The sequence below is a fragment of the Cimex lectularius genome, unplaced genomic scaffold (assembly GCF_000648675.2).
Source record: "Cimex lectularius strain Harlan isolate CLEC.00 unplaced genomic scaffold, Clec_2.1 scaffold56, whole genome shotgun sequence".
Classification (NCBI taxonomy): Eukaryota; Metazoa; Arthropoda; class Insecta; order Hemiptera; family Cimicidae; genus Cimex; species Cimex lectularius.
The window spans coordinates 374,888-401,601 of record NW_019394202.1 but is presented as its reverse complement, the minus strand read 5'-3'; the positions used below and the strand labels follow the sequence as shown (position 1 = coordinate 401,601).

The following is a 26,714-nucleotide window of genomic DNA, read 5'->3' as shown; positions in this document are numbered from 1 at the left end:
CAGAGAAATGTTTAGATTAAAAGATATCACGATTTTCCGACGCCAGGACGTGATATCTTTCAAAATCGATAAAAAGCGAAATTACTCTGAAATGGTTGAGAATCGGACCATGGACAATATGAACTTTTTTGTTCATTTTAGGGTGAAGAATCTACTGGAGAAGTTTGTAGCACGAGTAGCAATTCACCCTGTATACTTCTTTGCCAATACGTCATAGCACTTTTACAACTTATTTATTTGGTCGACACGAATGCTGCTGACTCTGACCCAATATGTTAATATTTTATTTATTTATTTTTTAAAATCTAAACACTTAACAAAGCTCTTTCACATGAGTAAGTTTTTTGAACAAAGGGCCTTTAGTCATTTATTCTTGTAATATATTTTACCATGCACTTCACTGAGCTATTATTATTTATTATATATCTATTATTTCTTTCTTGGTCAGCGGAGATATTCGTGGAGCCCAATGTTACCCTCTGTTATTAAAGTAATGTGGATGTAATTTAATTGTTACTTTAATGTTTCCAGTTTATGAAACCTACATATGAAGCTTTTGTAGAAAAAAGTATTGAACATGCGGTTATGAACTCGACATTACCATCACTGACATCCCCATCTGTTAATGGTAAACACAAGCAATTATGATCAGTGTTACCTCGAAGCTTTCTGTTAATCATTTTGTTACTTTCACTGTTCTATTTTTATCTAATTTTAAGAAAAAATCATTAGCTAATATCATGTTTTTTTTATAATGTCAGTAGTGCAAAAGAATTCAATTAAATTATTATCAATGAAAAAATAAAATAATTTAGAAACAAAAAATCATTTTCAAATTGAATTAATCTACTTACACATGTATAACAAAACTACTTTGTTTTGTAAATAATAAATAAATAATTTTATTCTGTATCATTTGTCCATCAGAATCTGCATCTGTCTTTAATTGTACAATGTAATTGGATTAATCTTTTATTTGGCAAGGGTAACCAAATGCTTATAATACGCATGGCTAATTCTAATCAAGTAGCATTCTTTATAAATATATAATATTTGTACATAAATATAGTATATCCAATGGTCTCGAAGACTATGTTAATTCTGATAGAAGTATATTTTTTCAAGCAAAAACTAAATTTAAAAAAAAAAATTAAAACAATATTTTCTACATTGGCTAGGTTTAATAAAAACTTTCTGTATAGTGTTAATGCTCTCTATTTGAATCAAGTATTGTTACATTATTTTAAGTTAAAAATTGCTAAATTGTTTTGTTTTTTGTATGTAAACATTGAAATTATTATCGTGTGTGTATTATAGTTGTTTTAAATTTTTTTTTTTTCGTCCACTTCCGTCAACTCGGAGACGAGATTTATTCATACAGGCTTCGTTTTTATATCATAGTTTACATTTAATGTTATATAATTTTTTTTGTAAATGAAAAAAAATTGTGTAGTTTTTTTAATTAATATAGTTTAATGTTATATTTAAAATTAGTTTTTGTGAAATAAACTAACTGCACCTTTATTCAGTTATAAATAGAATTATATTTTTGAATTATGAATGTAATGTTACAAAAAGCGAGTATGTCAAAGTACAAAACAATGGTACTTGTTCAAATATGGACACGATACATTTAACATTTTAATGGAGGATAAACGGTGTCTGCTGAATTCCTTATGCTTATTAATTATATAAGTAAGAAAACTATTTTTTCTCCCGTGAAACTAACTTGTAATCTTTCCTCTGTGATTTCTCTGTGCCAAATGACATTTTGCAATTTTTATTACAATACCTATTTAAGATTTTGGCTTTGGTTTTAAATTAATTATTAATTTTGCTACCTTTTTAATTAGTTACTTATAACTTGCTGCTAAAGAAAGTCTTCCAAAACATTTTCTCGATACACCCTTGATATGGCGTTTCCATAATTTCAAAAAATAGACATAGCCATGTTTTGCTTTTTGTACGTTTCTTCGTTCTTTGTTTTGTTTTCTTGGGAATGAATTATGTACTCTTTCCATAGCTCTGACGCGTTCCGTCAGCAATGTGCCATTGGGTGATTCACAATTAATTACTCTATTACTTGTGTGGTTTTATTGGATAATTGTGTGCCTTTTAAACTTTGTATTTTGTAATGAACGATGACCACTTTAGAAAACACATTGAAATAACACCATTACATTCACTGTGATTAATTACGATTATTAACGTTGTCTTGTTTTCTTAGAATTTCCCTACTTAATAATTTTAAGTTCATTTAGTTTATATTTTATATATTTTAATAAGTAATTGAAGAAAGTATAATTGTAAATAGAGTCCAATTAAATGTTATTTATTTATTTAGTTTAGCAAATAGGTATTAATGTGATAAGTGAAATATACTGTGGATTGTTTTTGGTGATGTTGATGATAGATTAAATATAATTTAATTTCTTATGTAACAATATATAATAATTTATTGGTTAATTACTTATTGTTAATAAGGCAAATAAAAATACTAATTGCTTTGCCTTACTCCTTGCTCAATATTGTTTTTAATCAAAACCTATCATCCGCATCTGGGGATGTTCTAAATGTGATAAAATTGCTGCCAATAATTACTGTTTGGTATTTGGTGTGGGAGTTAAGAAAGAAAATTAGATACAAAATAAATATTTTTGTTATTACAGTTGTTTCGTTACTTTATTTGACATCTTTACCTTTAACAGATAGCTTTGTCAATTTCATTATACTTTGATGAGTAAACTCTTTGTTTTATTAATTTTGCACTGAACACGTAAGAAGATACACTGGCAATAAATATACTGAGACAAAAAAATAAAAGAAAGTATTCATTGACTTAAAATACAACTACAACATTGGTAACCTTTTCACCTATATAGAGAAGAATGTAACATAAGTGTACATTTAGGTTGTGGATACTTAGCAGGATTCCTTAATTTGTTATTTATGTTTTTGAATTTATCAATGTAATTACCTCCTCTATTGAAAAATTCATGGAGTGTCCTGTAAATAAAAATGTAGTGCAATGGCAAGAGCTATGGTGAAAAAATAAAACTCGGGAGGGTTCCTCTTTACAAAGGTGAAACATGGTTTACAAAACTTTTTTTGAAGAGATTTCATATGGTTAGTTGTATTTTTGTATGCACCTTCTCAGCATACCATATCAAATGTGGGCTTGAACTAAGGTGTCAGGGGGCCGCGGTAGCCGAGTAGTTAAGGCGTCAGACTCGGCTAGTAGATCCCGTGGCCGTGGGTTCGATCCCCACCGTCGCCTCTGTACTTTTTCTGACGCCTAAGGGGACCGGTGGCCGCAATTTAAAGAAATTGACACGGCACTCATCAAAGGAAGGGGAGGGATCGGATCTCAGTGGCCTTGAATTTGGTCCCAACCCCCTTCAAAAATGAGTTTCTTCGATGGACGAACACCGGTACAACAGGGGCTCAAGTTCACATTTGTGTTGTGAGCCCTCCCCCAAAATATGGAGCCAGGGATAAAGTACAATAAGCTGTACAGCTCAGCTGCAGTGCTCAGGAGGGAACTCCTCCAGTCCCTGGTATCAAAAAAAAAAAAAAAGTGTAGTATACTTTAATTAAAAGTGCTTTATCGCATTTGTTTTGCAGGAAGTAAGATCTTTTTAGACCATGTAACACTTTTTTACTACTTCAACATGGTCAGTCCATTTTAAATGACTATATCTATAGTAATATCGAAATAGGTTATCTTGTCTTCTCTTTCCATATCAACACAATCAGGGAGACAACTTATTCTAATTTTTACATTTTCTATGGGACTTTTAATAGTGAAATACATAAATTTTGTCTTTGCACTTAACGGTTGACAGTTGTAGGAAAAACCATTCTCTAAGAATACTAATATCATGATTTATCCTTCCTTCTATATCCACCCAATTATTACCTGAATATTTGGCAGAGATGTTAGAAAAAGCTGTTAACCCTTTAAGTCCTGATGTAGTAACATGTTATTAACATGTTTCCAGGCAATGTAAAGGTTAGGTTTCATACGATCTTATGGAAAATTTCTCCACAAGGACTTTTCTTTTTCCCTAATTTATTTATGTGACAATTCACACTTGACTATGGCAAAAGTATTTTGTTGACAGTACAGGCCTGACCTCACACACCACTGTACACTGTTCCCTTTAGTGTTACACCCTTTTGCAGGTGTGTAATGCTACTTTTGCATTTTTCAAACTATTTCCAACTGTAATTCCATTGAACGTATTTTCTTGTTTCAATTGACAGTGCGAAGATGTGACTTTGGCGACTGGTGGTTAGGGCGTCCGACTCGTATTTAGCCCACCTCTCGTTAGCAACACACATGTCGGTCTTTAAGGCCTTCTGTATGGGAGTAACATTTCTCTCCAATAATTTCATACTTTAAAGGCTAAATGAAAACACATTTTAATTGAGTAATATTCTTTTTATTATGTCTATATCATTTTACAGAATGTACTTTTCACCAAATGAGTAGTTTTGAGAATTGCATATTGCTGCCATTTCTGTAAACACAGGTTCAATGTCGACTCCAGATACACATAAATTGGCGAATTTATATAGATGTTGGAGAAAGTAAGTGTGCTGTGAAAAAATAAAGTTTTTATGTTTGGAAAGAACACAGTAAAAGATGGTTACAACATACATCAGAGGTATTTAAAATAAGAAAAATCAGCTTTTTAAAGCTGCCTTTGTCATACCTTGTTAGTATTGAAGCACACTTCTTTAAATTTTGCAATTATTTGTCGGTAACAAGGGAAAATATCTATGTTTAATGGATATCTTGTTGTTTCAAGCTGCTCTTGCAATTTTTTATCTCCTTTAGTTGCCGCTGCCATGATTAAAGATATTATTTTGTCAGCCATATCCCTTCCCTGAGAATTTTTATATTATAATTATTATTAAAGTCTTTCTTTTGTAATGTGTAAACTAACATTTTTCATGTTTGTTAATTTCATCTCAAAGTGTTGCCTCGTTTTGTGGTCAGGGGCATTTAACGCATTCATTTTGGCGAAGTGGAGTGCAACGTCCCTACTGTTTACACCTACAGCGGTCTAAGAAAAAGAATATTTGGTTAATAAAAGTACAGAATATGTTTATTCTCTCTTGTTATTTTTATCAAAATAGACACAACACAGAAAAAAAAAACTTATATTACACCTAATTATTATTAAATATACAATGTATTAAAAAATATATATAATTTATTAACTTACATTATTCACTGAATTTAAAAATGTGGATGAGTCTTCCACTTCGACAACATCATAACCCAATCTGAAATCTCCGTAAAGGTTTACATGGCTTTTGGTTACAGCAGTTCTCACAACTCTGTACTGGTGGAAAAGTGTTTCAAACATTCCTTTTGACAGCTATAATATTGAGTTAAAAATTAGTATTAATTGTATATTCCAAATGTGTGAAAATAGTCTTCTTAACTGTATCCATATGCTCCATCCAGGAAATACTGAATTGATCACCTAGGCAAGTTCCATTATCGCAGTACCATCCCCAAGAAGATTCATCTCGAGCAGCTGCAGTACTGACATAGACTAAACAAACATCCATCATTTATATACATTTTGGTTATACTATCAACTAAAAAAGTACAGTTTCTTTAATCATTCTAATCTTGTCTTTTTAAAATATAATAAGGACCGCTGACTACATTTTTAGACTAATAATAATAATAATTTATACAGTTGCTTACTGTTCATGTTTTCTTCCAAAATGTTATCAAAGACAGATCCAGATTCACAGGCTTCGACGTACAAAACAAGCTAAACAGCATAACATTGTATTCAGAGTTTGTGCATAAATATATATCGAAATAAGATTACCTTTGCGAATCTTTTTTCTTTAGCAAGTGAACGCAATGCTTTCTCCAAGATATCAGCATATAAATCATCGTCAGGGAAGCAAAGGAGACCAACACCCCCATGATCAACAAAGTTAACAAAAACGTGTGAAGTATTTGTACTGAAATAAGTAATCAGAAAGTAGTTTGAGGAGATTAAAAAAAATGCTGTTCTTTTGGTCAATTAAGTTTTTATACTTTTTATTAACTTACCTTTCAATCACTCTACCTGTTCCAACTCCTGCAACAGCCGTTTTATTTCCTTTCAGAACATTAAGGAAGGTGGGAACATTAACATCCTGAAAAGTGATCACAAACAATGTTTGTTATATCATAAATTACACAATTGTCCAACTATTAATTTTACATAAATTATTAAATAGGCAAAACAAGATACATTTATTTTTCACCCACTGGTGTCATTAGTTTGTTATCTGAAGTAGGAAACAAGTTCATTGGGCTCAGACATGCTTAGGTCCCGATATCTTTATTTTGTACGTACCATGTTTCTTTCTATGTTTGTTTTGGAAATTTTTTAACACAGCCTATGTTACTCTTTTTTGGAACAGATCCACAATTGTATGCCTTAAATCAAGATAACACAGATCTAGTTATAAATGAAGATTTTTTCTTCTCGATTGACAAACGGGAATTTCTTCCAAAAATACAAATACGGCTGTTTATATTAAATACCATTGCATTTTTTTAAATTTTATTTGGAATAGACAAAACAATCCTGTTTCCTCCTAAAATCAGAACAGAGGACACAGATACTTCAAACACGATTCTTATACTGGGTGGGATTCCTACACACTCCCTGTACGGAGCCAAGGAGTGGCACACACAGTTAGGTGGGACACATTAAGCAATCTTTCTCCGGATATATAAGTGGGCTTTGGCCCAAAAGTAAGTGTGTGTGTTAACCTCACACGGCCTATCCTTAGTCAGGTGAGTATGACCCCTTCTTCTACAAGTCAGGCCTCCAAGGGCCACCTATCGCTCTTGATACATTAGAGCTTCTCTGCTCAGTTCTGTTTTTTAATGCTTGTTTTTCATTTCAGTTTGTTGTTTTGAGATGGTGCTATTTTTGTGATTATATTGAGTGAATGGCGCAATCTGCGAATGTTGCTAAAGTTGTCCTTTTCTGTTAGTGAGCCAATAAGTAAGAAGTTCATTGTTTCAAGTTTCATTCCATTTGACGCAGCTAATAACAAGATAATAGTTATTAGCTTAAAAAACTCACCGTTCCCTTGTAGTCGACTTTACAGCCTTTGTAAACATTCGGCCCTCCAGGTTTATTGAAAAGGGTGCCTTTTTGGGGGTTGCTGCAATCAATGATAATCGAAATCTACATGATCTTCATTTTGATATGAATCATGCAATATTGCAAAGATGAACAAACATAGTCAAATATATTATACAATTATATGCCTTACTTGGGGTCGTTTGCAACGTCGTCGACCATCATGACAACAACCCTCTCAGGTGGAACTCCTTTGTCGAGCATAATATGGTAGGCATGGCAAACATCAGCCTGATAAAAAACAATGATTTATTCACAATTCAAAAGTCTGTATTGTGTGAATTAATTACTTGATGTCTGTAATTGTAATAGCCGCTTGAACCAGCAACCAGAAAGGCCCAGACTTCATTTTGGGGTGCAGGACTCGGTGCTCCCTGAACCGATGCCAAAGAGACAATCACACTAAACAAAAATAGCAGTTTTCCACCTGAAAATAATACATACAAACAAATGAATTAGTGATTTTGAAATTTAATTTCAAAGGTTATGAGTTCATTTAAAAGATCAGTGTCATTTAGTTATTAAATTATTATATTATTTATTTTTCTTTTTTACGATGGTTTGCAACAGCAGACCCTCGGGGGTGCCGGTGTTTTTGAAAAAAAGCCCATTTGTAAGTATGTCTGGTTCCAATGCAGGGCCGCTGGATTCGAACCCGAGACCTTTACCTTACAGTAATGGAACACATCCACCAAGGGTCATGATTCTTACAGTAATGAATTCGATCATAATTGAACATTGTTGCTCCTCATGCCTTTTTAAGGCTCAAAATACACCGGATAAGTCAAAACATGAAAGATCTAGAATGGTACTATGCGTAATGGAATGTAATCATAATAAAATTTCAAAAGAAATGTGTGGAGTTTAGTGACCATTCATGATTATTTGGAGATCATGAGATGCGGTCTGGTGTGACGTAGGTTTAGAAAAACATTTTCTTTATTGTGCCAACGTTTCGATCTTTATTGAGAACATCTTCAGGGTCTGGGATTTATAAACATTGTTTAAATTATACGAATATATGTAAGATGTGAAAGATGAGTTTCTAGCATTGTATAAATTGAAGATGATCTCAATAAAGATCGAAACGTTGGCACGATAAAGAAAATGTTTTTCTAAACTCACGTCAAACCAGACCGTATCTCACGATCTCCAAATAAACAGATAAGAAAGTCCAGTGCCTATAAGTATGTAGTTAATAGTGTATGATGGAAAATAATGAATAGGAGCATTTTGTTGGAACAAAAGATGGCCATTTTCGAGATGATCTCCAGAGGATCTTAAGGGAGATAGATCTGGCCGTATTAGGTGAAGTCCCCTGAGGTATAGACCCTATGAGCAGTGACAACCCTTCGGGGTGAAAGTATAAAAGATATATTTGTAACAGCCTATAATATATAAATTTGTTTTCATGATATTTACAACTGCCATTCATAATAATTTTGTCAGACTATTCATTAGTTCACTTTAATTAATGTCATCCATTCTGAGATGCAAAACAGAAACATGGTACATTTAACCCAAAACAATGACGGATCGGATTTTGTTCTTTGACGCAATCTTTAAAATGTAGATTAGGATTTTTTGACGATTCATACCGTTTTTTGCTCCCGTTTTAAAAAGGTTTCATTCATATAAAATATATCACATATATATTATATTTTATCAGGCTTCAAGGCATAACAGCGACCATAAAGATCGACTTATGACATATTTAAAATCAATAAACGCTTACAGCCGCATATAACCTCCACGAACGTATTTATTAGCGTGAGTGGTTTAGAATGCACAGTTGCGGCTGTGACTGAATATCGAGTAACTCACAGGCCCACCGATTTAGGTTAGTGATAATACATTTATAGTACGATTCTGGGAAGGGTCGACAGCGTCTTGGTTGTAGTAATATTACCGAGATGCTGCGTCCTTTCTAGTATGATCGTATTTATTAGCGTGAGAGGTTATGTGTGAACGAACGTGGCTGTCGAGGAATATCGAGTGCTCCACAGGCCCGTCAAAAAACCTTAGGATTAGTTTTATGGATGAGTGGAATTTGTACATACCGTTTGAATGTATTTATTCGCGAGAATGAAAGGAGATCGGCAGGATTAGAACCATCTTACCGACCTCCACTTTAGTTGTAATATTAGGAAACTAGGTTTATTAGTATAAATGTGTATTATGAATGTGTGCGAATGTAAATGGTCAAATATTCAATTTACAGAATGTGGAGGGATACAAAGAGAAATGCAACAAAAACCGTAAGGTCAGATGAGTAGCCAATTAGAACGAAGCTATCGGTAGAAAAAAAAATCAGGCTTCGAGGGGGCGCGATTCCATTCAATCTTCTTTTGACAAACGAGCCATTTTTGTTTATTATTCATTTAAATTTGATTACAAAATCGAGAAACATTTTCAAGTTGAAACTTGATTTCTATAAATAAAACAAAGAGAAAGGGGTTTTGAAGCGTTTAATCCTGGAAAGAGACAGAAAAGGGAAGCAGATTTTTAACGAGGAAGAGTTTTGTTTTCAGTTTTGCTCTTCAATACCCAACATAGCAAATATAATAATAAAACGTATATTATCTCCCCTCTGTGTGGAATATAAAAACACGTTAGCAATCTCTTGATAACGATATGAATTTTGTACCTCGTTAATCGAGATATTTCGTGTCGGTGAGTAGTATTTAATTTTACAAAAGCTATTTTACTTTCTTCCAAACCGAACTAAGACTATTTACTTTCTAATAATAAATTAGAGGAAATGTTCAGGGTAATTAGCCATGACAGAAACTAGTCAGTTAGAACCGGGTGACCCCCAGAGCTAGAATTTAGTTTCGTGTGAAAAACAACGTGGATAGAGCCTTTTATCTCTAATTTAGATTAGTTAAAGTCTTCGGAATAACGGATCTTCTAACATATTAACAGTAAGTCATTTTAAGTGGAAACTTAAAGTTTTATGTTATTTATTCAAAGGGTTTTCTATCAGATTTTTCTCCAGTGGTGACGAATAAAAAAAAAGCGATTTCAATGTAAATTATGTTTAGAATAAAATCATGTCAGGAACGTTGCCTCGGACATCTCATTTACGACTGCTTCGAAGAATATATTTTCCGAAATATATAAAAAAAGCATATAATTTATCGAGTAACATGTAAGCCGCCATTGTGTCACCCTTATGAATTATTTGTCGGGGACGATTTGTTTGCGAGTAATCTGATCTCGCTATGATTAGGATCAAAAAGCAAATTCAATTGTTATCTGCAAAAGCTTTCGACCTATTTTAACGCAAAACCGTCTTATAGATTACTGTAAATTGATATAATTAAGTTTTTACTTGGAACAAGGGGGACAAGTTTGAGTCTATCTTCAAAGATATTTGAAAAAATTAAGTAAAAATTTTTACTAAAAAAACTCAACTCCAACATTGCTAAAGATTATAACTCCCTTGTTGCAATTTTGGGGCTGAGTCTATCTTCAAAGAAATTTGAAACCGTTTTGTAAAAACTAAATTCTGTCAATTTGTAGACATCTTTAAACTTGTTTTGTCCTGATGATGACTTTAAAGTAGGTCGGAAGCTTGACACACAATTGAATTTGTTTTTTTTTTTTTTCATCAAGACCATACGAGATCCATATTATCCATGTTATATTGTTTATAGTAGTGAATTTTTTGTGTATAATGAGAGTAATTCTATTTATTAGAGTGAATGTGTGGTTTGGGGGCTCCATGGGTACTCCAATATCCATTTAGATTAGTTAAACATTCACAGTAAAGGGTGAGAAATAGAGAGTATTACACCTACTTGAATGGATGGTATGTAAACAAGAAAGAGCATCATCATTTACAAATATATAACTAATCGAATTGATGGATAAAGTACTCAATATTCTACCATCAACCCTTTCAAACCACGCATTCGTGCTAATAAGATGCAGCATGCTCTATGGATCACAATGTCAAATTGACCAACGTTTGCAATGATGAGATATGGCAATGTGTACTATCGCGTTTATCAGATATTTTCATGAAAATGAATGAGCTGAGTCTTTTTTTGCAAGGAAATAGTGATTACACATTTCGATGCTAATGATAAAGTTCGCGCCTTGAAAAGAACAATCCAGTTTTGGGTGGAATCCGTTGAGAACGAAGAGGTGGAGTTTTATCCTGTGTGATATACGATGATATTTTAAAAGAAAACAAATTAGATCTTGCGAACGGCACGGTGATTGATGAAATTATGTGAACACCTTCCAAGTTTGGAGATGTTTGAACACTATTTAGCAACAGCTCCTACAAAGACCATGAAAGGGTCAAACGTTTTCAGTTTCAACAAAGCCAACCGGTCTATATTCAAGTGAAGACGAATGTTTGATAGATATTACGTCAGACTCCAATTTTAAATCTACTTTCCAGCCTGATTCTTACCCTCATTTTTGGCTCCGTTCAGAAAACAAAAACTTTCTATCGCTCGTTGAAAAAGCAAAACGTGTTCTTCCATTTGCCACAACTTACCTACGCGAATCCGGATTTTCTATATTTACAGCCATCAAAACTAAATGCCGAAGCTGCCTAGATGCTGAAACCATCATCCGTCTCCAGCTATCAAAAATTAAACCCAACGCATCCAAATTGTGCAGGTTAAAACTACCTCACTTTTCCTTCCTATTAATTCATTAATCAATAATTTTTATTTAGAAATCGTGAGATGCGGTCTGGTGTGATGTAGGTTTCAGAAAAACATTTTCTTTATCGTGCCAACGTTTCGATCTTTATTGAGATCATCAGGCCTGGGATTTACAAACATTGTTTACATATTACAATTACATTTTGGATGTGGAAAAGTGTTAATAATGTGTTAATCAATAATGTTCAAATTATTACTTTTGAATTTTACTCGAATTTTACCTAGCTATTGATTCCGTTCTGCCCAATTTGATTTTTGTGTTCCGGATTTTGTAAATAAAATTAATTACGTCTATCAAATGTTTGTTTTCATAGTGATATCCCCCGCCATCAACTAATTACGAATGGAAATGAATATGAAAATATGAAACTTTATTTTACTATATATAATATAAGTATTTAATTTTAAACACTTGAATGAGAGGGGTTCGCCCTGAATTTTGTTCTGTGAAAGGGGTCTGTTTCTAAAAAGTTTGGGAAGCTCTGAATTTAACACTTTAAATATCTGTTTGTACATGATAAGTCCGCCTTATCATGTTTTTGATCCTTAAGTCATTTCTGTTTTGGATCCTTAATTTTTGTCTAATTTGATTAGATGATAAATTTAACGCATATATTAAAAATTTGACTTAGCCGTGATGATTGTGATGTCATAACCGAAATGTAAACAATACAATTTTTCTGCTTAGACCTTTTATTACAAGAAGAAAAAATAACGTTTGTAAGTTTGTTCGGTTTTCTTTAAAGAACTTTTGTTCTTGTCCCCTTGTTCGTTTTCTTTTCTTTTGTGAAACGCAGTACACACAAAATGACGTATATGTTCGGCGAGGCCAGAATCGATCCGCACTGATTAACGGTTGGAAGCATTGTCACAGTCTACGAAAGAATAGCTTCCGCGGTAAAAATAAATATGAAGATAAAATTAAAACCCTTTGGTGGTGAATAACCCGAATCTAGGGTGCCCCCTCCAACCGTAAACCTTAGATCCATTAGTGTAAGACATCGTCTAGACGTACTTTCCGGAATATTTGGGGTAAGTCTTGCAGCAGGGTAGGAAAGGGTTTTCAACAACCGACCCACGTGGGTGGATTAGAAACGTGTTTTTCAACTTGCAAACGATTAACGACAAATTACCGTCACGTGGCTGTTGTGCTCTATTATTATTATGCACTAATAAGGAAAATAAACTTCTTTTTAATGCAAAAATGATTCGCACCAATATTTAAAAAAAAAAAAAAAAAAAAAAAAGGAACAGCTTAAAAATACTAATAATTATAAAACCTATAGTTTATTTTACATAGAAAAGTAATAATAAATAAACATTATCTTACTAGCCAAGTTTACAAGCTTATCCTTTCAGTTTTCCTGTTTTCTTCTAATAAGAGAGGTCTACGGATAGGGGATCACATTGTAATGAATTTTTTTGTGTGATACTATGTAGAAAAATGATTATAATTATGATTATTCGGAAATCGTGAGATGCGGTCTGTTGTGACGTAGGTTTTAGAAAAACATTTTCTTTATCGTGCCAACGTTTTAATCTTCATTGAGATATCTGAGAAAAGATGATCTCAATAAAGATTGAAACGTTGGCACGATAAAGAAAATGTTTTTATAAAATCTACGTTACACCAGACCGCATCGCACGATCTCCGAATAATCTTAACTAACGGTCACTAAACACCACACACGATTATAATTATTTTAACTTACTCGGTCACAAAATAGTTATGCATTGTACAGTACTCTCGTTATCCTCGGATAAGTACCAAGCATCACCGCTGATAACGAGACTCTTAATTTTAATTATAATTCATTTTCATGATTCAAAAATTAAAAGATCAAAAATTCTCAAATTAAATGGAAATACTTTTAAAATATATGCATTTTTTACTTTTCTAAAAATTAATTTATTTGTAGTATTTTTACATTTTTGAGAATCGGGCCTCTGTGGTTACAACGGTTTAGGCGACACGGCCCTCATCACTGTAAGGCTAAGGTCCCGGGTTCGAATCCAGCGGTCTTTTTTTCCAAAACACACAGCCTGAGTCTTTTTTCAAAAACACCGGCACCCCGAGCCTCGTAGTTGAAACACCCTCGTAGAAACAGGCCTCAACGCTTTTTTCTGTTTAAATTCAATGGTAATTTGGTCGTTACACACAATTTAAGTCGGCATTTCACCATCTTCAGTGTACCATCTGGCTGATGACCCACCGATGATGGCGAAATGTCGAAACACGTCTGACAGACGAATCCAGCGAGGTAGGCACACCAAAATGATCGGTAACGCCCGAATTGTAGGTTCATCATCAGATCTCATTGTGAGATAGAAATTGACAGAAATACCTTCGTTAATAAATTTACATTTTAATTGTAATTAATTTTTATATAATCTTCTACGAGCCCAATTCTTTTATATAAAAAAATAGCAAATATACCGGAATTTTACTTTACATCTTATATTTCATACGAGCTCCTGAGTTTTTTAATGCTTTAGAGAATGGTTAATTTAAAATTAAAAAGGTTCATTTGATCTACAAAAAAGGTTAAAAAGGGTTAATTTAAAGTTAAACATGGTTAATTTGAAATTAAAACGGTTAATTTGTAATTAAAAATAGTTAATTTGAATTTAAAAAGGATTAAATAATTTAAAATAAAAAAGGTTCATTTGATCTACAAAAAAGGATAAAAAGGGTTAATTTAAAGTTAAACATGGTTAATTTGAAATTAAAACGGTTAATTTGTAATTAAAAATGGTTAATTTGAATTTAAAAAGGATTACATAATTTAAAATTAAAAGGGTTAATTTGAAGTGAAAAAAGGATTAAATTGAATTAAAAAGGGTTAATTTAAAATTAAACATGGTTGATTTGAAATTAAAAACAGTTAATTTGAAGATAAAAAGGATTATACAATTTCAAATTTAAAAGGATTGATTTGAAGTGAAAAAGAAATACATAATTGAAATTAAAAAAGGTCAATTTGAAGTTAAAAAGGATTACATAATTTGTAATTAAGAAGGGGTAATTTGTCGGAAAAATGCTATAGCTCTGGTAATTTTAATATTACCTCTTTATCACAATCAGCTACTGATATAAACGACTTGATTTTTCCGTTAACAAAAAACTAGGTTTATTTGTTCAACACATGGAGTAAGAGACGATGCGTTAAACTTATTACTTGAAGACCGATCAAATAGAATTCAAGAAAATATTCACGATCTGCTAATATTAAAAAATTATGGGATGATGTTGTTCTTCAGTAAAGTCTGTTGATTACAGTATTGTAACAAGTTAGGATTTTCAGTTTGATTCTTACATCTGTAATATCCATTGTTCTATTGATTTCTTGTACAATGGGTTAATAATGATGGCAAAAAATCGATTTTTTACGTATATTTTTATTATGGTAGCGCGACATAAAACAGTTTTGGAAGTTGGTACGGAAGTAAAAACCAAATCTCCGACGCCGTTCCATCATCACTCATTCGAACATAGAACGCATACAGGTGGTATTTCTTTTCTCGGACAGAAAAGTCGTTACCACACAATACACTATTGTCCATTGTTTTTTCACTTCGAATTCCACAGCAGGGCAATTTCTATTTTTTCGTCCAGCTCCACGAAATCTGTCTGACATTTTTTGAAAATTTACGTCAAGTTGTAAACAAACCCTGGTGTGTTTGATATGTTCGGTCCCAGCGGTGGATCGATAATTTATACGTTTTAAACCTTGTTCGTTAATCATGATGAACAGGGACCGGGTTTAAGGGCATACGACTACCGAGCGTTCGTAACCATGAGCCTGCTGTTAACTACAAACACTGTTATGTCCTGAGCCATTATCCTTGAATTTGATCACATCTTGTTCTCTAAGAACGTTTACTCGAGAAGATACCGTCTAAGATTGAAAAAATATATTCAAAAGATAAATAGTTCAAACTTTTCCATTTTAGACTGAAGTGAGAAACAATAATTGAGCACATATAAAAGGTGGATTTTATACATCGTCTACATTTTTTCTTTTTTTTTCTTTTAATTTTAATACCGATACGTAACAAATATTACTAAAATATTATTAAATGAAAACAGTTTGCTTTTTCACTTACCCCACATGATTGTTTTTGAAACTGATTATCCGTCCGATGTTGCTAATATTTTATATCCTCAGTAATCATCTTGATAATCATTTTTTCCCTGTTAATCCTGTCTGATTATAGTCTCAAGTGTAATTTATTAATGTTGACTTATGATATTTTTTTAAAAAGAGTGTTTATTTCTACGAATGTTCTATGCTGTTCTACATCTGTCTTTTCCTTATCAAACCTCTTATAACCGATTCCAGTGCATCAAAACAAAACTAATCTTGTTTGACTTAAATTTTTTAGATTGTTTAGAAATCGCCGTTAAAGACTGGTTAGAATCATTTTATTTGTAGGATTTTTATTGTACAAAATATATTTATAGGTATTTATAGGCTCACTTTAAGTCTGTCTAGACTAAAAGAGACATATCCTGAATCGAATAGTTGATTATTAATTAAAAACATAGTAAATTCGAAGGTAAAAAGGGTTAATTCGAAATTAATAGTGTTAATTCGAAATTAAAAAAGGGTTAAATCGAAAGAAAAAAAAGGTTAATTCGAAATTAAAAAGCGTGAATTCGAAATAAATGAAAAAAAAAACGAATTCGAAATTAAAAAGGGTTAAGTGGAAATTAATAAAGTCTTAATTCGAAATTAAAAAGGGCTAATTCAAACTTGAAAAAGAGTTAATTAGAAATTAAAGAAAGTGTTAAATAGAAAGAAAAAAGGTTAGTTCGAAATTAAAAAGAATGAATTCGTAATTAAAAAGAGCTAATCCGAAATAGTGTCGGAATTAAAAAGGGTTAATTTGAAAAAAAGACGTTAATTTCAAATTAAAAAGGGGTAATTAGAAATAAAAAAAAGCTTAATTCGAAATTAAAAAGGGTTAATTTGAAATTAAAAGGGTTAATGTGAAGTTAAACATGGTTAATTTGAAGATAAAAACGTAAATTTGAAATTAAAAAGATTAATTATGATCATTAAATATAGTCTACGGTCAATAATTGCTTGGAGTGGTGGGTAGCGTCAAAATCTCCCCCCGTCTCATTTCGGTTTCTGCAAAAATAAATCCGTCACCGATGCGCAGTTTACCTTATTAACTGATGTTCAACTGGACTCAGTTCGGAATCAGTTCTCGCTGTTTTCTTGGACATCAGCGAGCTTATGGCAACGTGGTTACACGGCTTCTTATGTCTAAACTGCTTCAATTGGGTTTTCTAGTCATTTTCGGGCATTTTAACTTAATAACAGACAGAAAATTCAATTTTAGATCCAGCGAGGAGCTGATAAGCCCAAGGACATCGTATAAAGGGTTACCACAGGGTGGGATACTGAGCCCGTTGCTTATGCTCTTTAAGTCTCTGACTTAGTCTTAATCCTACCCACGGGATATAGATAATACAATACGAGGACAACATATGCCTCTAAATAATCTAAATAAAGGTGATACGCTAGGGGAGTACAAAGACAACCTCTTGCGCTTTTTTCTCCAACTGGTTGAGGAAAAACTATGTAGAAATATCAGACACTAAATCCGCTTTTTGTCCTCCCACTCGCAGAAGAAAACTCGAGTTGCGCCCCAGCTTAAACACGGAACAATATAACGTTCCTTTTGTTTGTTCTATGGTAAAATGTTTTAGGTATAATTATGACCGCAAATTAACATGGGCTGCATATATCAAAACTTACTCTGGACAAATGCGAAAAACTGTTCAATCTCATCTGCAGTTTCAAGGGTGCTAAGAGTGATTTCATTGCATAATCAGGTTTCCATTTTCAATGCTGAAATGTACGCTATCGTCAGTGCTCTGGCCTGTTAGCTATGACCCTCTGTGCACTTGTTAGGCATACTGTTGATAATGTTGTCACTAATTTCATAAGGAATTTCACTCCATAGATGTTGCAACGCTGCACTCCATTGTTGCAGGTCAACTGGCTGCGGATGCTGATCGAAAAGCCTTCACTGCAACGCATCCCACATGCGCTCAATGGGGGAAGGGCCAGATGGGAAATTCCGAGGTTTTCTAAACATAGGTGAACTACTCTGCCTCATTTTTCATCCAGAATCGAAAAGCCCTGCCAATGTGATCCCTGGTTTGAGGGACGTATTCCTCGCTAATTTTTTGGACATAACGGACTGCAGTGAAGTTGCCTTCAACAATATGGAGACCAGTTCATACTCCAGTGTAAATCCCAGCCCAGACCATTACACCGCCTCCTCCAAAGTGCACTAATGGGAGCACGAATTGGGGCATTGTACGCACTCCCTGTTCAGCACCTGCTATACCATACAGTCAGAAACGCGACTCATCAGTAAACATAACAGCATTCCAATCTGTGTTCTCTTCTAGGCGCTCGCTGCACCATATTTTCCTGAGTTGCTGGTGGCGGGCTGCAGGTCGTCTCGAAGGGGCATATGATGTGAGACCAACTTGATTGTTGATAAAGGCCTTACCAAAAGATCTTGTACTTCATTTAGGATCTGGCGGGCACTATGGAAAGTGTCCCGTCTTCAAGCACTGTCAATACTTCTGTCCTCCCTTCGCTGAGATCCATTACCAGGCGTACTATTGCCACTTCCAGCCTCTCGGAATCGGGCTAAAGCCCAGGCTACTGCGATCTGAGAAACGCAAACACTTGCCACTTGCCGGTAACCTAGATGACTTAGTTTCACAATAATATTGCCAACTTCTGGTCCAAGATGATGTCTTTCCATGGTTAAAGAGTATACAACTTGATTAAAACGGAGAAAAGTTTGTTACAAAACGAATAATCTTCATGTTTACTATTCTTAAGTAAATCGGTAATTAAAAATGAGGATTAACATTTGTTTGTACTAGGTTTGTATTTTCTATTTTGTTTTATCCAAGTATAAATCGGTTAAATTAATTAAAATTAAGAATAAGAGTAAATTACAAATATACCTATTCATCTTAAGCAGTTTATTTTTATTTGATAGTAAGTTGTTAGATCCTACATGTGTTTATTATTTTTGTTGTTTCTTCTTGTTATTTGTTCACCTATTAGGGTCGTTTTTTATGGTCACTATTATTTATTAAATCCATTTATTTTTAGTAATCTAATTGACCAAATTACTTCTTTCAATTAATTAAGGTGTTGGTTGAGATGAAAAAGTTAATGTCACGAGCGGGATTCGAACCCACGCCTAAATACGCCGCTGCTCTAACCACTTGATCTATCGTGACTTCGATCCACATTATTTATTAGGGTTTGCTAATGTTAAGATGCTACAGCTTATCTGATAAAAATATTATTATTATTATTATTTTTGGTAGTTGTCTTTAGTTGTTATTTGTTCCATTTGTTCGTTTATGAGGGTTGTTAAGTTTTTTAATGGTCAATGGCTATTTAATGGCAGATTTGTTGAATGCCTAAGACGAAGCAATTTAAAAAATAATAATAGGGACATTTGAAAACCAACAAAACAGACCTATTACTTAGTGAAAGAGACGTTCAGATCTATATAATACGGTGTACAACTGTACTAAAGACATGTAAAACCAATGGGGAAAGAAAATAGAGTGATATTAGGTTTATAAGAGGGTGAGGGTCAATCCATGCTAATACTGACTATGTCAAATCCGAACGATGTGCGAAAGCGCAATCTCGCTGCAGCATTGCTTTGTTACTTACCGACATACATATCAGCAAAAGAAGATATTTACTACTTGACTTTTACAGCTAGCTCATGAACAGTGTCATCCATCCTCTTGCCCTTCATCGGCTCCTCTTCCTTTTGCCTTCCGTCCTAGCATCACCTTCTTCTCCAGTCCTGTGTTCTCATTATGTGGCCAAAGTACTTCAGATTTGCCTTTAATATCATATTCTCCAGTGAGCAGTCTGCCTTTATTTCCAGGAGTGTGGACTGGTTCGATCTTCTTTTGGTTGAAGGCACTCTCAATTTCCTGCAACAAGACAGTTTAAAAGCAACTTCCTTCGCTTAGCCTCCTTGTAGTCCAGCTCTCGCAATCATAGTTTATTTCTGGGAATACCTTTAACTATGCGGTCCTTTGTTGTCAATGCGATTTCTCTGTTCTGAACTATTTTAACAAGATTTGTCATATCTCTCCTACCAAGATGTAGACATTTTCTGGTTTCCTGGCTGTAGTCAGCGCTTGAAGTAATCTTTACAACTAAAAATATAAAATTTTCTCGGCCTATACCTTTTCGCCTTTTGTTTGCCAGTTGTCAATCAATCTGGTTGCCATAATCTTTTTTTTTTAGGTTTAACTGCAACCAAGCTTTCAGCCATCAAAGTGGGTATAATCGGCATATCTAAGATTGTTAATGCTTCTTCCAGTAATTTTAACGAGAGAAGGTTATGGAAATGATAAGATATAATAGACCATTTTAGTACGAATTTATTCTGACAACCGTTACTCTGGCCATAGTTCAGGTCCTTTGAACTGTTCAAAGCGAAATCTAATAGTACGTAATCAAATTGCAATACATTTGCCTGCTCGCTTGTGGTCAGTTTTCCATTTGACTTTCCCAGACTCTTAGAGAGGTCTTTTAAATAGCCTCGGGATCATTATTAGATTAATATAATTGCTCTCTTATTAATTACTATAAATGATTATTTTTAATGTTTGCAGACCCTTTCAAATTTTTCGGCCTCATCAATTTTCAAGCTATATGACGAAAAATAGCACGATCTGTAATGTCTGTTTGTTCCTTTAATGTTTAATATACCAAAATTGCATTGGAAATCAATGCTTCTTAATTTCTGAAAGGCAATTTCTGACACAGACGCTCGTCAACATCTTGATCATCAGCAGTGCTTGAAATTTTCCGAAGATTTCCCGATAAAATTGATTTTCTTCCAACATGTTAACCGTTAGTTACAATTGAAAATAATTTCTCTAATATTGTTTTTTTTTTCTTTTTGGAATCGCAGGGATTTTCCCCTTTTGGACTTCAACTTTTGTCAGCGTCTCTTATTAATGTTTTCCTGAAGGATTTTCGTTTCTTTAATAAAGTCTAGAATTATTCTCAAGAGTATGGTATCGAGGTATTTCCTTGAATCCTAAACAGACAACTACTGATAAGCTTTCTTTCAATGTCAAAAACCCTTGGCCAGCAGGTGCACGGCCCCACACTGGGGGGGAGCATAACTTAGGTGAGAATGGAAGCACTCAAACAAAGTTTCCTAGAGACTTGCAAGGTGAGAAGAAGAAATAATCTCTTCAGTTTTTTGCGTAAACTTCCATAGTGAGAGGTCCATGCTTTGGATCTATAATCACACCCAGTAATGAGACAGTTAACTGGTAATAGACACCAATTATACATCTCTATAGCCCATGACCACAGTAGGAGAGCAGAACTCAAGTGAAAATAGATACAGTTACGGCAAGTAATCAAAATACCTGTAGATTTGTCGAGACGTCTAAGTAGAAACAACCTATTCAGTTTTTGGATGCATTCTTACAGTGTACTCTCCAGTCTAGCTTTGTGTCAATCATCACACCCCGTAATACGCCAGCTTCTTGGTTGATAGGCACCTATTGGTAACCCATGACCATAATCGGATAATATAATTCAGAAGATAATGGAACTAGCTATAGTGACCAGTCAAAAGGATTTCCCTAGAGCCTGCAAAGTGTAACTTTTAAGAAAAGACGAGCTATTCAGTTTTTTGGATAAACTCATACAGTGTACTCTCCAGTTGAGCTTTGGGTGAATCATCACACCCCGTAATGAAACAGCTTTCCGATTGATAGGCACCAATGATCCTCTATAACACAGGGCCATACTAGGATAGCATAGCTCAACCGAGAAGGGATGCTGCTATGGCAAGCAGTTAAAAAGGACTTGCCTATGAAACTTCTAAGAGGAAACAAGCTATTCAGTTTTTGGCATACCCTCTCAAAGTGTGCGGTCCAGTTGAGCTTTAGGCCCATCGTCACACCGAATTTCATTTGCATCTCTAAATTCAATTAAGATAGCATATATATTTCAGCAATACAGTTTACAAATTTGTATAAATATTGAGAAGAAAGTTGGTAATGTGTACGTTGTCTTAAATTTTATTGGCATCCTAAAATAAAGAAAAACGTGAAAACATTTACTTATCAAACCTCAAATAACGCAACTCATTGACGGGCCAAGCACTTGATATTGCGTGTATTTCGACATGTACATATATTTTGAAACTTAAAAATTCTGACTTTTCAACTCTTCAGCACATTACTCGGTGATTTATTCAAATTGATCCAAATTTTCTCTTCGATTAAGAGCCAGGAATGCATTTAAAAATAATATGTTTCTATACGTAAAATTATAAACAAATATTTACGAAAACCACTTCACTTCAAGTGCAAGAATAATTGATTCGATTGAGATTTTTTTAATTTATCATTTTGTGAAAGAGAAATGGATTAGCTTTTATTGAATATTAGGCGTAAAAAAAGATCTGGTTATTCCAACTTTTAAAAGTACATAGTGTAACTGACGTATTTGTAAATTGTCTGAGTTTAATATGGATTAGGTGCAATTGTAAAACAAAAGAGACTTCTGTCCCACCAACAACAACTGATTGTACATCAATTGCAGTACATCATGAGACATCATTTATACTCTAGTAAAAATCGAAAGACCATTTTGACTTTAAATTATTATACTAATTGTTTTTTGCTAGATAAACGCTGACCAATTTCTCGAATTGTAAATTTGGATTTGGATTTTTTATAGGCTAAAATTCGCACATGTATGTATATACATACACACATGTGCAGATTTGAGCTTGTCGCTTCTCGCAGTTCACCGGCAATTCGAGCTTTTGTAATTTACAATAAATTACCGGCAGATATCTAGAATCAACCCGGGTGTTGACAGACAGACCTCGTCTTATCTGCCCAGCCAAGGAGGTTGGGCTCCGAGTCAGCAGCTAGGACATTTCAGCATCCAGCGCAATCAGTCTCAATCCAAACCCAATCAATCTTAAATACATTCTTTCCTATTTATAAGACACCCACTCAGTTAGGGTGATGGAGTACTCGATATTCCTCCATCCCTCCTGCACTATAGTGTATACACTATAGTTATATATAACTAACCTAATTGAGGGTCGATGGGCATTCAATATTCCGCCATTGACTCTCTCACACTACACGCTCAGTAGCGCTAGGGACACAAAACGATCAGTACTATATACAATAAAACAGCTCTGTTTATATATATATATACACACACACGCTCTCTATATAGAGCAAAGGAGTTGCACCCTAGAATTAGGTGGGACACATCGAACAACCTCGCATGGCCTATTCGACAGTGCTCTTGATACGTGAGAGCTTATCTACCGACCCAGCCCATTGACGCTGTCACCTTATATTAATCATATTTTTTTTATTGCATTTTTAACGTAAGAGGGCGGGTCGTGGTGGTAAGTCCGTAGGTTAGGACGTTCCGGTCTTATCCGCCTCGTCTGCCTTTTCATTACCCTCCAAACCTATGTGTCCAGGCACCCAGATAACAACTGCCGTTTGGCCAGGACGTTCCAGTTCGTGGTATCTCTCCAACGGAGAACCTGTTACGGACATCAGTAACCGAGCTGGTGGAGTAGGTAGGCAGAGTAACCATCGTCTCGAATCACCCCAAGCGCTTGCCAAATCGCGTACAATTCTGCCGTGAAACGCTACAGTGCGGCGGGATGGGGACTATACACCTTGGTCTATCTTAACCCGTCTGTGAGTTGTAAATTGACATGACTAATTGTAACGACGATGAATTCTGCCGACTCTTTGCCTCACCTCACTCTGAAGCAACTGCCAAAATAGGATTCAAGGATTAGGTGAAAACAGGTAGGCAAGTTTATATGGGATTCCTGGGTATCAGACCCTATGGATAGCCTGGCCACATCCATCCACTCTTTGATCCCTAGATAGAATGGGAATGTGTCCACAACTCTGATGATGAGTACGGAAGCCATATCGGTGAGAAGGAATGATTTTATGTCAATCTATGAGTACTAAAATTTCAAAAGGATTCGAGGATTTTAGATATCACAGATAGAAAGCTGATGGGTCTGTAGGTCGATATTTGCTAAAGAGGTGTGGTGACCATCTATGGTCCACTGCTTCAACAATGGTCTTACCTTCCACGCTGCAGCTAATGTGTTTGCTTCAGCTCTATATATAAGCACAGACTCAACCTGCTTATTTAATTCTCGTTTATAAGCACGGTACTGCAGCATCATCTCTCGCACATCTGTCTACGGACTCCAACCATCGGTTGCACCCATAACACCTTTTAGGTCACTAAAGGATGGACAGTGTATCAGGTTTGTGGTCAGTCAGTGAAAAAATGTATATCAGTAAAACTCCGACGTGATTATCTTCCTTCAACCATAACACTGGACCTTCTCAGGGTAACCAAACATCCCAGTCACTAAAGAGGTTTATGAGCTTTAGGAATGAGAATAGTGATTGAATACGTCCACCTCCTTTGAAGAAAGGAAGACCGCATGGCTTGGCGCGTTTCACACCTGAATAGGAATAAACACGATGGGTTTATCTGGGGGTGGGATCTCCACGTAACCAAACTCTTACTGCAGAGGTGTACTATGCCCAGCAAGAGCGTTTTGGGTCAGTGTCGAAGGGAAGAACGTCCAGTCCTGATTAGACGAACGTCGAGTTTCACCATGACAAAGACAAGCTTCACACAGTTACACTCATTCAGAGAACAGGCTCCATCCTCCTTACACTCTAGACCTTGACCCTTCTGATTTGGACGTGTTCCATTCGCTAGGCAAACACTTAAAAGGTAGAGAATCTTTTTAACGCAAACTCTCTGAAAATCTGACTTACAGATTTCTTCTCGTCTAAGACATCTGACTTTTACAAAAAGGGGTTATTTCCGCTATCAGAACGTTGGCAGTGTGTTGTAGAAAGGGGAATGCGTTAGCGAATGGTTAAGGTGTGAGACTATCGGCTAGTTGATCCCTCGATCGTGGGTTCGATTCCCACCGTCGCCTTTGGACTTTCGTGACGTATAAGGGGAGCGGTGGCCGCGATTAAAGTTGACACGACACTCGTCATTGGAAGGTCTGACAGTCCCTGAATTACAATTCGACCCCTACAAAAATGAATTTCTTCGATGGAAGAACTCGGGCACACCACTCAATTTACACACATGTTGTTGCGAGCTCTCAAAAATGGAGCCAAGAAGGAGTACTATAATTTGTAAAGCTGCAGTGCTCAATGGGAACTCCTCCAGTTCCTTGTATCCATAATTAATAAAAAATGTTATAGAAAATGAAGGAAATAATGATCTGGATTAAAAATAAAATAAATTTATATTTTGTAAATTTGACTTGTTTTTGAAAAGCGAAAAACTTATGCACACATCCAATATATTCTGGTTGAAAAGACTATGGCTTTCTGAGGAAGGTTTCGAAGGTAGTTAGGTCATGTCCAGGGTATTTCCTATAGCTTCGTCCCTGAACATCCTGGTCCATCTGTACCCACTGTGTGTTTTAGTATTTTATGATCTTCGCTTGTTGGTCTGTGTGTTATTGTTGTCAGGAGTAAAAGCCCTGTGTCCGTATTGTATTGCGTACGCGTGTTTGATGATCTTAATTCTTTGTCCTTTTCCTTAGCCGATTTGTTCAAACTTGACTGAATTTCAATTAATTAATCTTTATGTATAAATAACCTTTATGTAAGGTATTGGTTGCAATGACAAAGTCAGTGTCACGGGCGGGATTGGAACCCACGACCTTCGGCTTGACTGAATCGTTGAGGATTCGCAGTAGGATTTTTTTTTCGTTTTCTCTAAACGATCAAATGTATTGCTTATATCTGTCCGATGAATATTTTCTCCCCTTACTCTCAGAATCTGATACTTGTTTGGCTTTTCTTCTTAACTTGGACGGACTAATTAGTCGTTATTAATGCCGGGAGTTAAGAGATAAGGCCTCCCCTCTTCTGAGGTTGTTTTTTGTTCATCTCCTATAAAGAGAAAAACGTGTGGAGGTTCCAGGTCCGTCAACCAGATTCTATCAAGTTCCTACAGTGGCCGGAAGTATATAAGACGATCCATCATCCATCAGCGACTCATGATACGCTAAGAAGTAAAATTATCGTTCCTTTTTTTCAAGCATGAATTTAATCAACATCTAATTCGCAGATAATTGAAACAGGTCAATCATCCGAGTAAATCAGTCGATTTTCTTTGTGTTTAAAATAAAAGCTATGACGAGATTTCTTATCGTTCTTTAGTAATGTACTTATTCCCGCGGATAATTCTCTCTTTGGCGTTATCGAATAATTATCTTTTAAAATTCAACTGTTTAATACTATATCTTTCTTGTTCTTTTTTTTACGCTTTCTTTATCTGTCGTGCCCCATTGGATCTTTTTAAATGGACCACACCGTTTAATATTATTATATAATGATGTTTATACGAATGATAATTATAGTTCTTTGAGGACCTCCTCTTTCTCTTACTACAAGATGGAAATATATTTGTTGAAATCTTTCTTTTTTTTTGGCTGGGGCTTCGGACATCTACGTCATTTCAGCCCCAAACTATGTCTATATTCTATTTACCATTAATTAAGGGTTTTAGTTGAGATAAAAAAGTCAATGGCACGAACGGGATTCGAACCCACGACCCTCGGCTAAATACGCCGTTGCTCTACCACTTGAGCTATCGTGACCTCGATCCACTCGGACACCAACTTCCCATCTCAACCCCACCTTTTGAATTTTCCCTCCTTTTTGCCATTTTTCAAATGTCGTGTAATC

General features: G+C 34.8%; 3 protein-coding genes across 8 annotated transcripts in view; 2 read left to right on the top strand and 1 right to left on the bottom strand.

The window, feature by feature from the left end:
- The window catches only part of LOC106666613 (atlastin-like), a 25,219-nt gene extending 22,551 nt beyond the window's left edge, over positions 1-2,668 (top strand). The window contains exon 11 of the mRNA XM_014393913.2: positions 532-2,668. Coding sequence (XP_014249399.1) covers positions 532-648 — 117 coding nt within the window. The 3' untranslated portion in view covers positions 649-2,668. The remainder of the gene's footprint in view (positions 1-531) is intronic.
- Positions 2,669-4,423: 1,755 nt separating this feature from the next.
- On the bottom strand, positions 4,424-16,057 carry LOC106666612 (legumain-like). 2 transcript variants are annotated; one of them, XM_014393912.2, is made up of 12 exons: positions 15,971-16,057; positions 7,469-7,605; positions 7,312-7,409; positions 7,119-7,200; positions 6,089-6,174; positions 5,859-5,997; positions 5,729-5,798; positions 5,458-5,570; positions 5,235-5,390; positions 4,953-5,072; positions 4,719-4,892; positions 4,424-4,602 (listed from the first exon to the last, which is right to left on the bottom strand). In XM_014393912.2, exons 1-12 carry the CDS (start codon positions 15,975-15,977, stop codon positions 4,465-4,467), a joined length of 1,320 nt encoding a protein of 439 aa, XP_014249398.1. In that variant the 5' UTR covers positions 15,978-16,057; the 3' UTR covers positions 4,424-4,464. The 2 variants fall into 2 exon arrangements, with proteins under 2 accessions (XP_014249398.1, XP_014249397.1); XM_014393911.1 differs by lacking the exon at positions 15,971-16,057 and adding an exon at positions 10,982-11,132.
- Positions 9,791-26,714, top strand: part of LOC106666611 (L-asparaginase 1) — a 42,388-nt gene continuing 25,464 nt past the window's right edge. Inside the window, exon 1 of one of the 5 annotated variants that reach the window (XM_024230106.1) lies at positions 9,791-9,851. Coding sequence is in view for 3 of the 5 variants with exons in the window: in XM_014393905.2 (XP_014249391.1) it covers positions 17,925-17,979 (55 nt within the window). In the remaining 2 variants the exon portion in view is untranslated. Of the gene's footprint in view, positions 9,852-9,910; positions 10,103-12,805; positions 12,896-17,875; positions 17,980-25,900; positions 26,039-26,714 lie in introns of those variants that run through there. The other 4 variants (XM_014393907.2, XM_024230107.1, XM_014393905.2 and 1 more) reach the window with 4 other exon arrangements.

Coding starts and splice junctions, on each gene's coding strand:
- LOC106666612 (XM_014393911.1), bottom strand. CDS start 11,117: ATGCTGCATCTTATTAGCACGAATGCGTGGTTTGAAAGGGTTGATGGT. Junction 7,201..7,311: donor GACGTTGCAAACGACCCCAA/GTAAGGCATATA, acceptor CATTGATTGCAG/CAACCCCCAAAAAGGCACCC. Junction 5,391..5,457: donor GGATGGAGCATATGGATACA/GTTAAGAAGACT, acceptor TCAATATTATAG/CTGTCAAAAGGAATGTTTGA.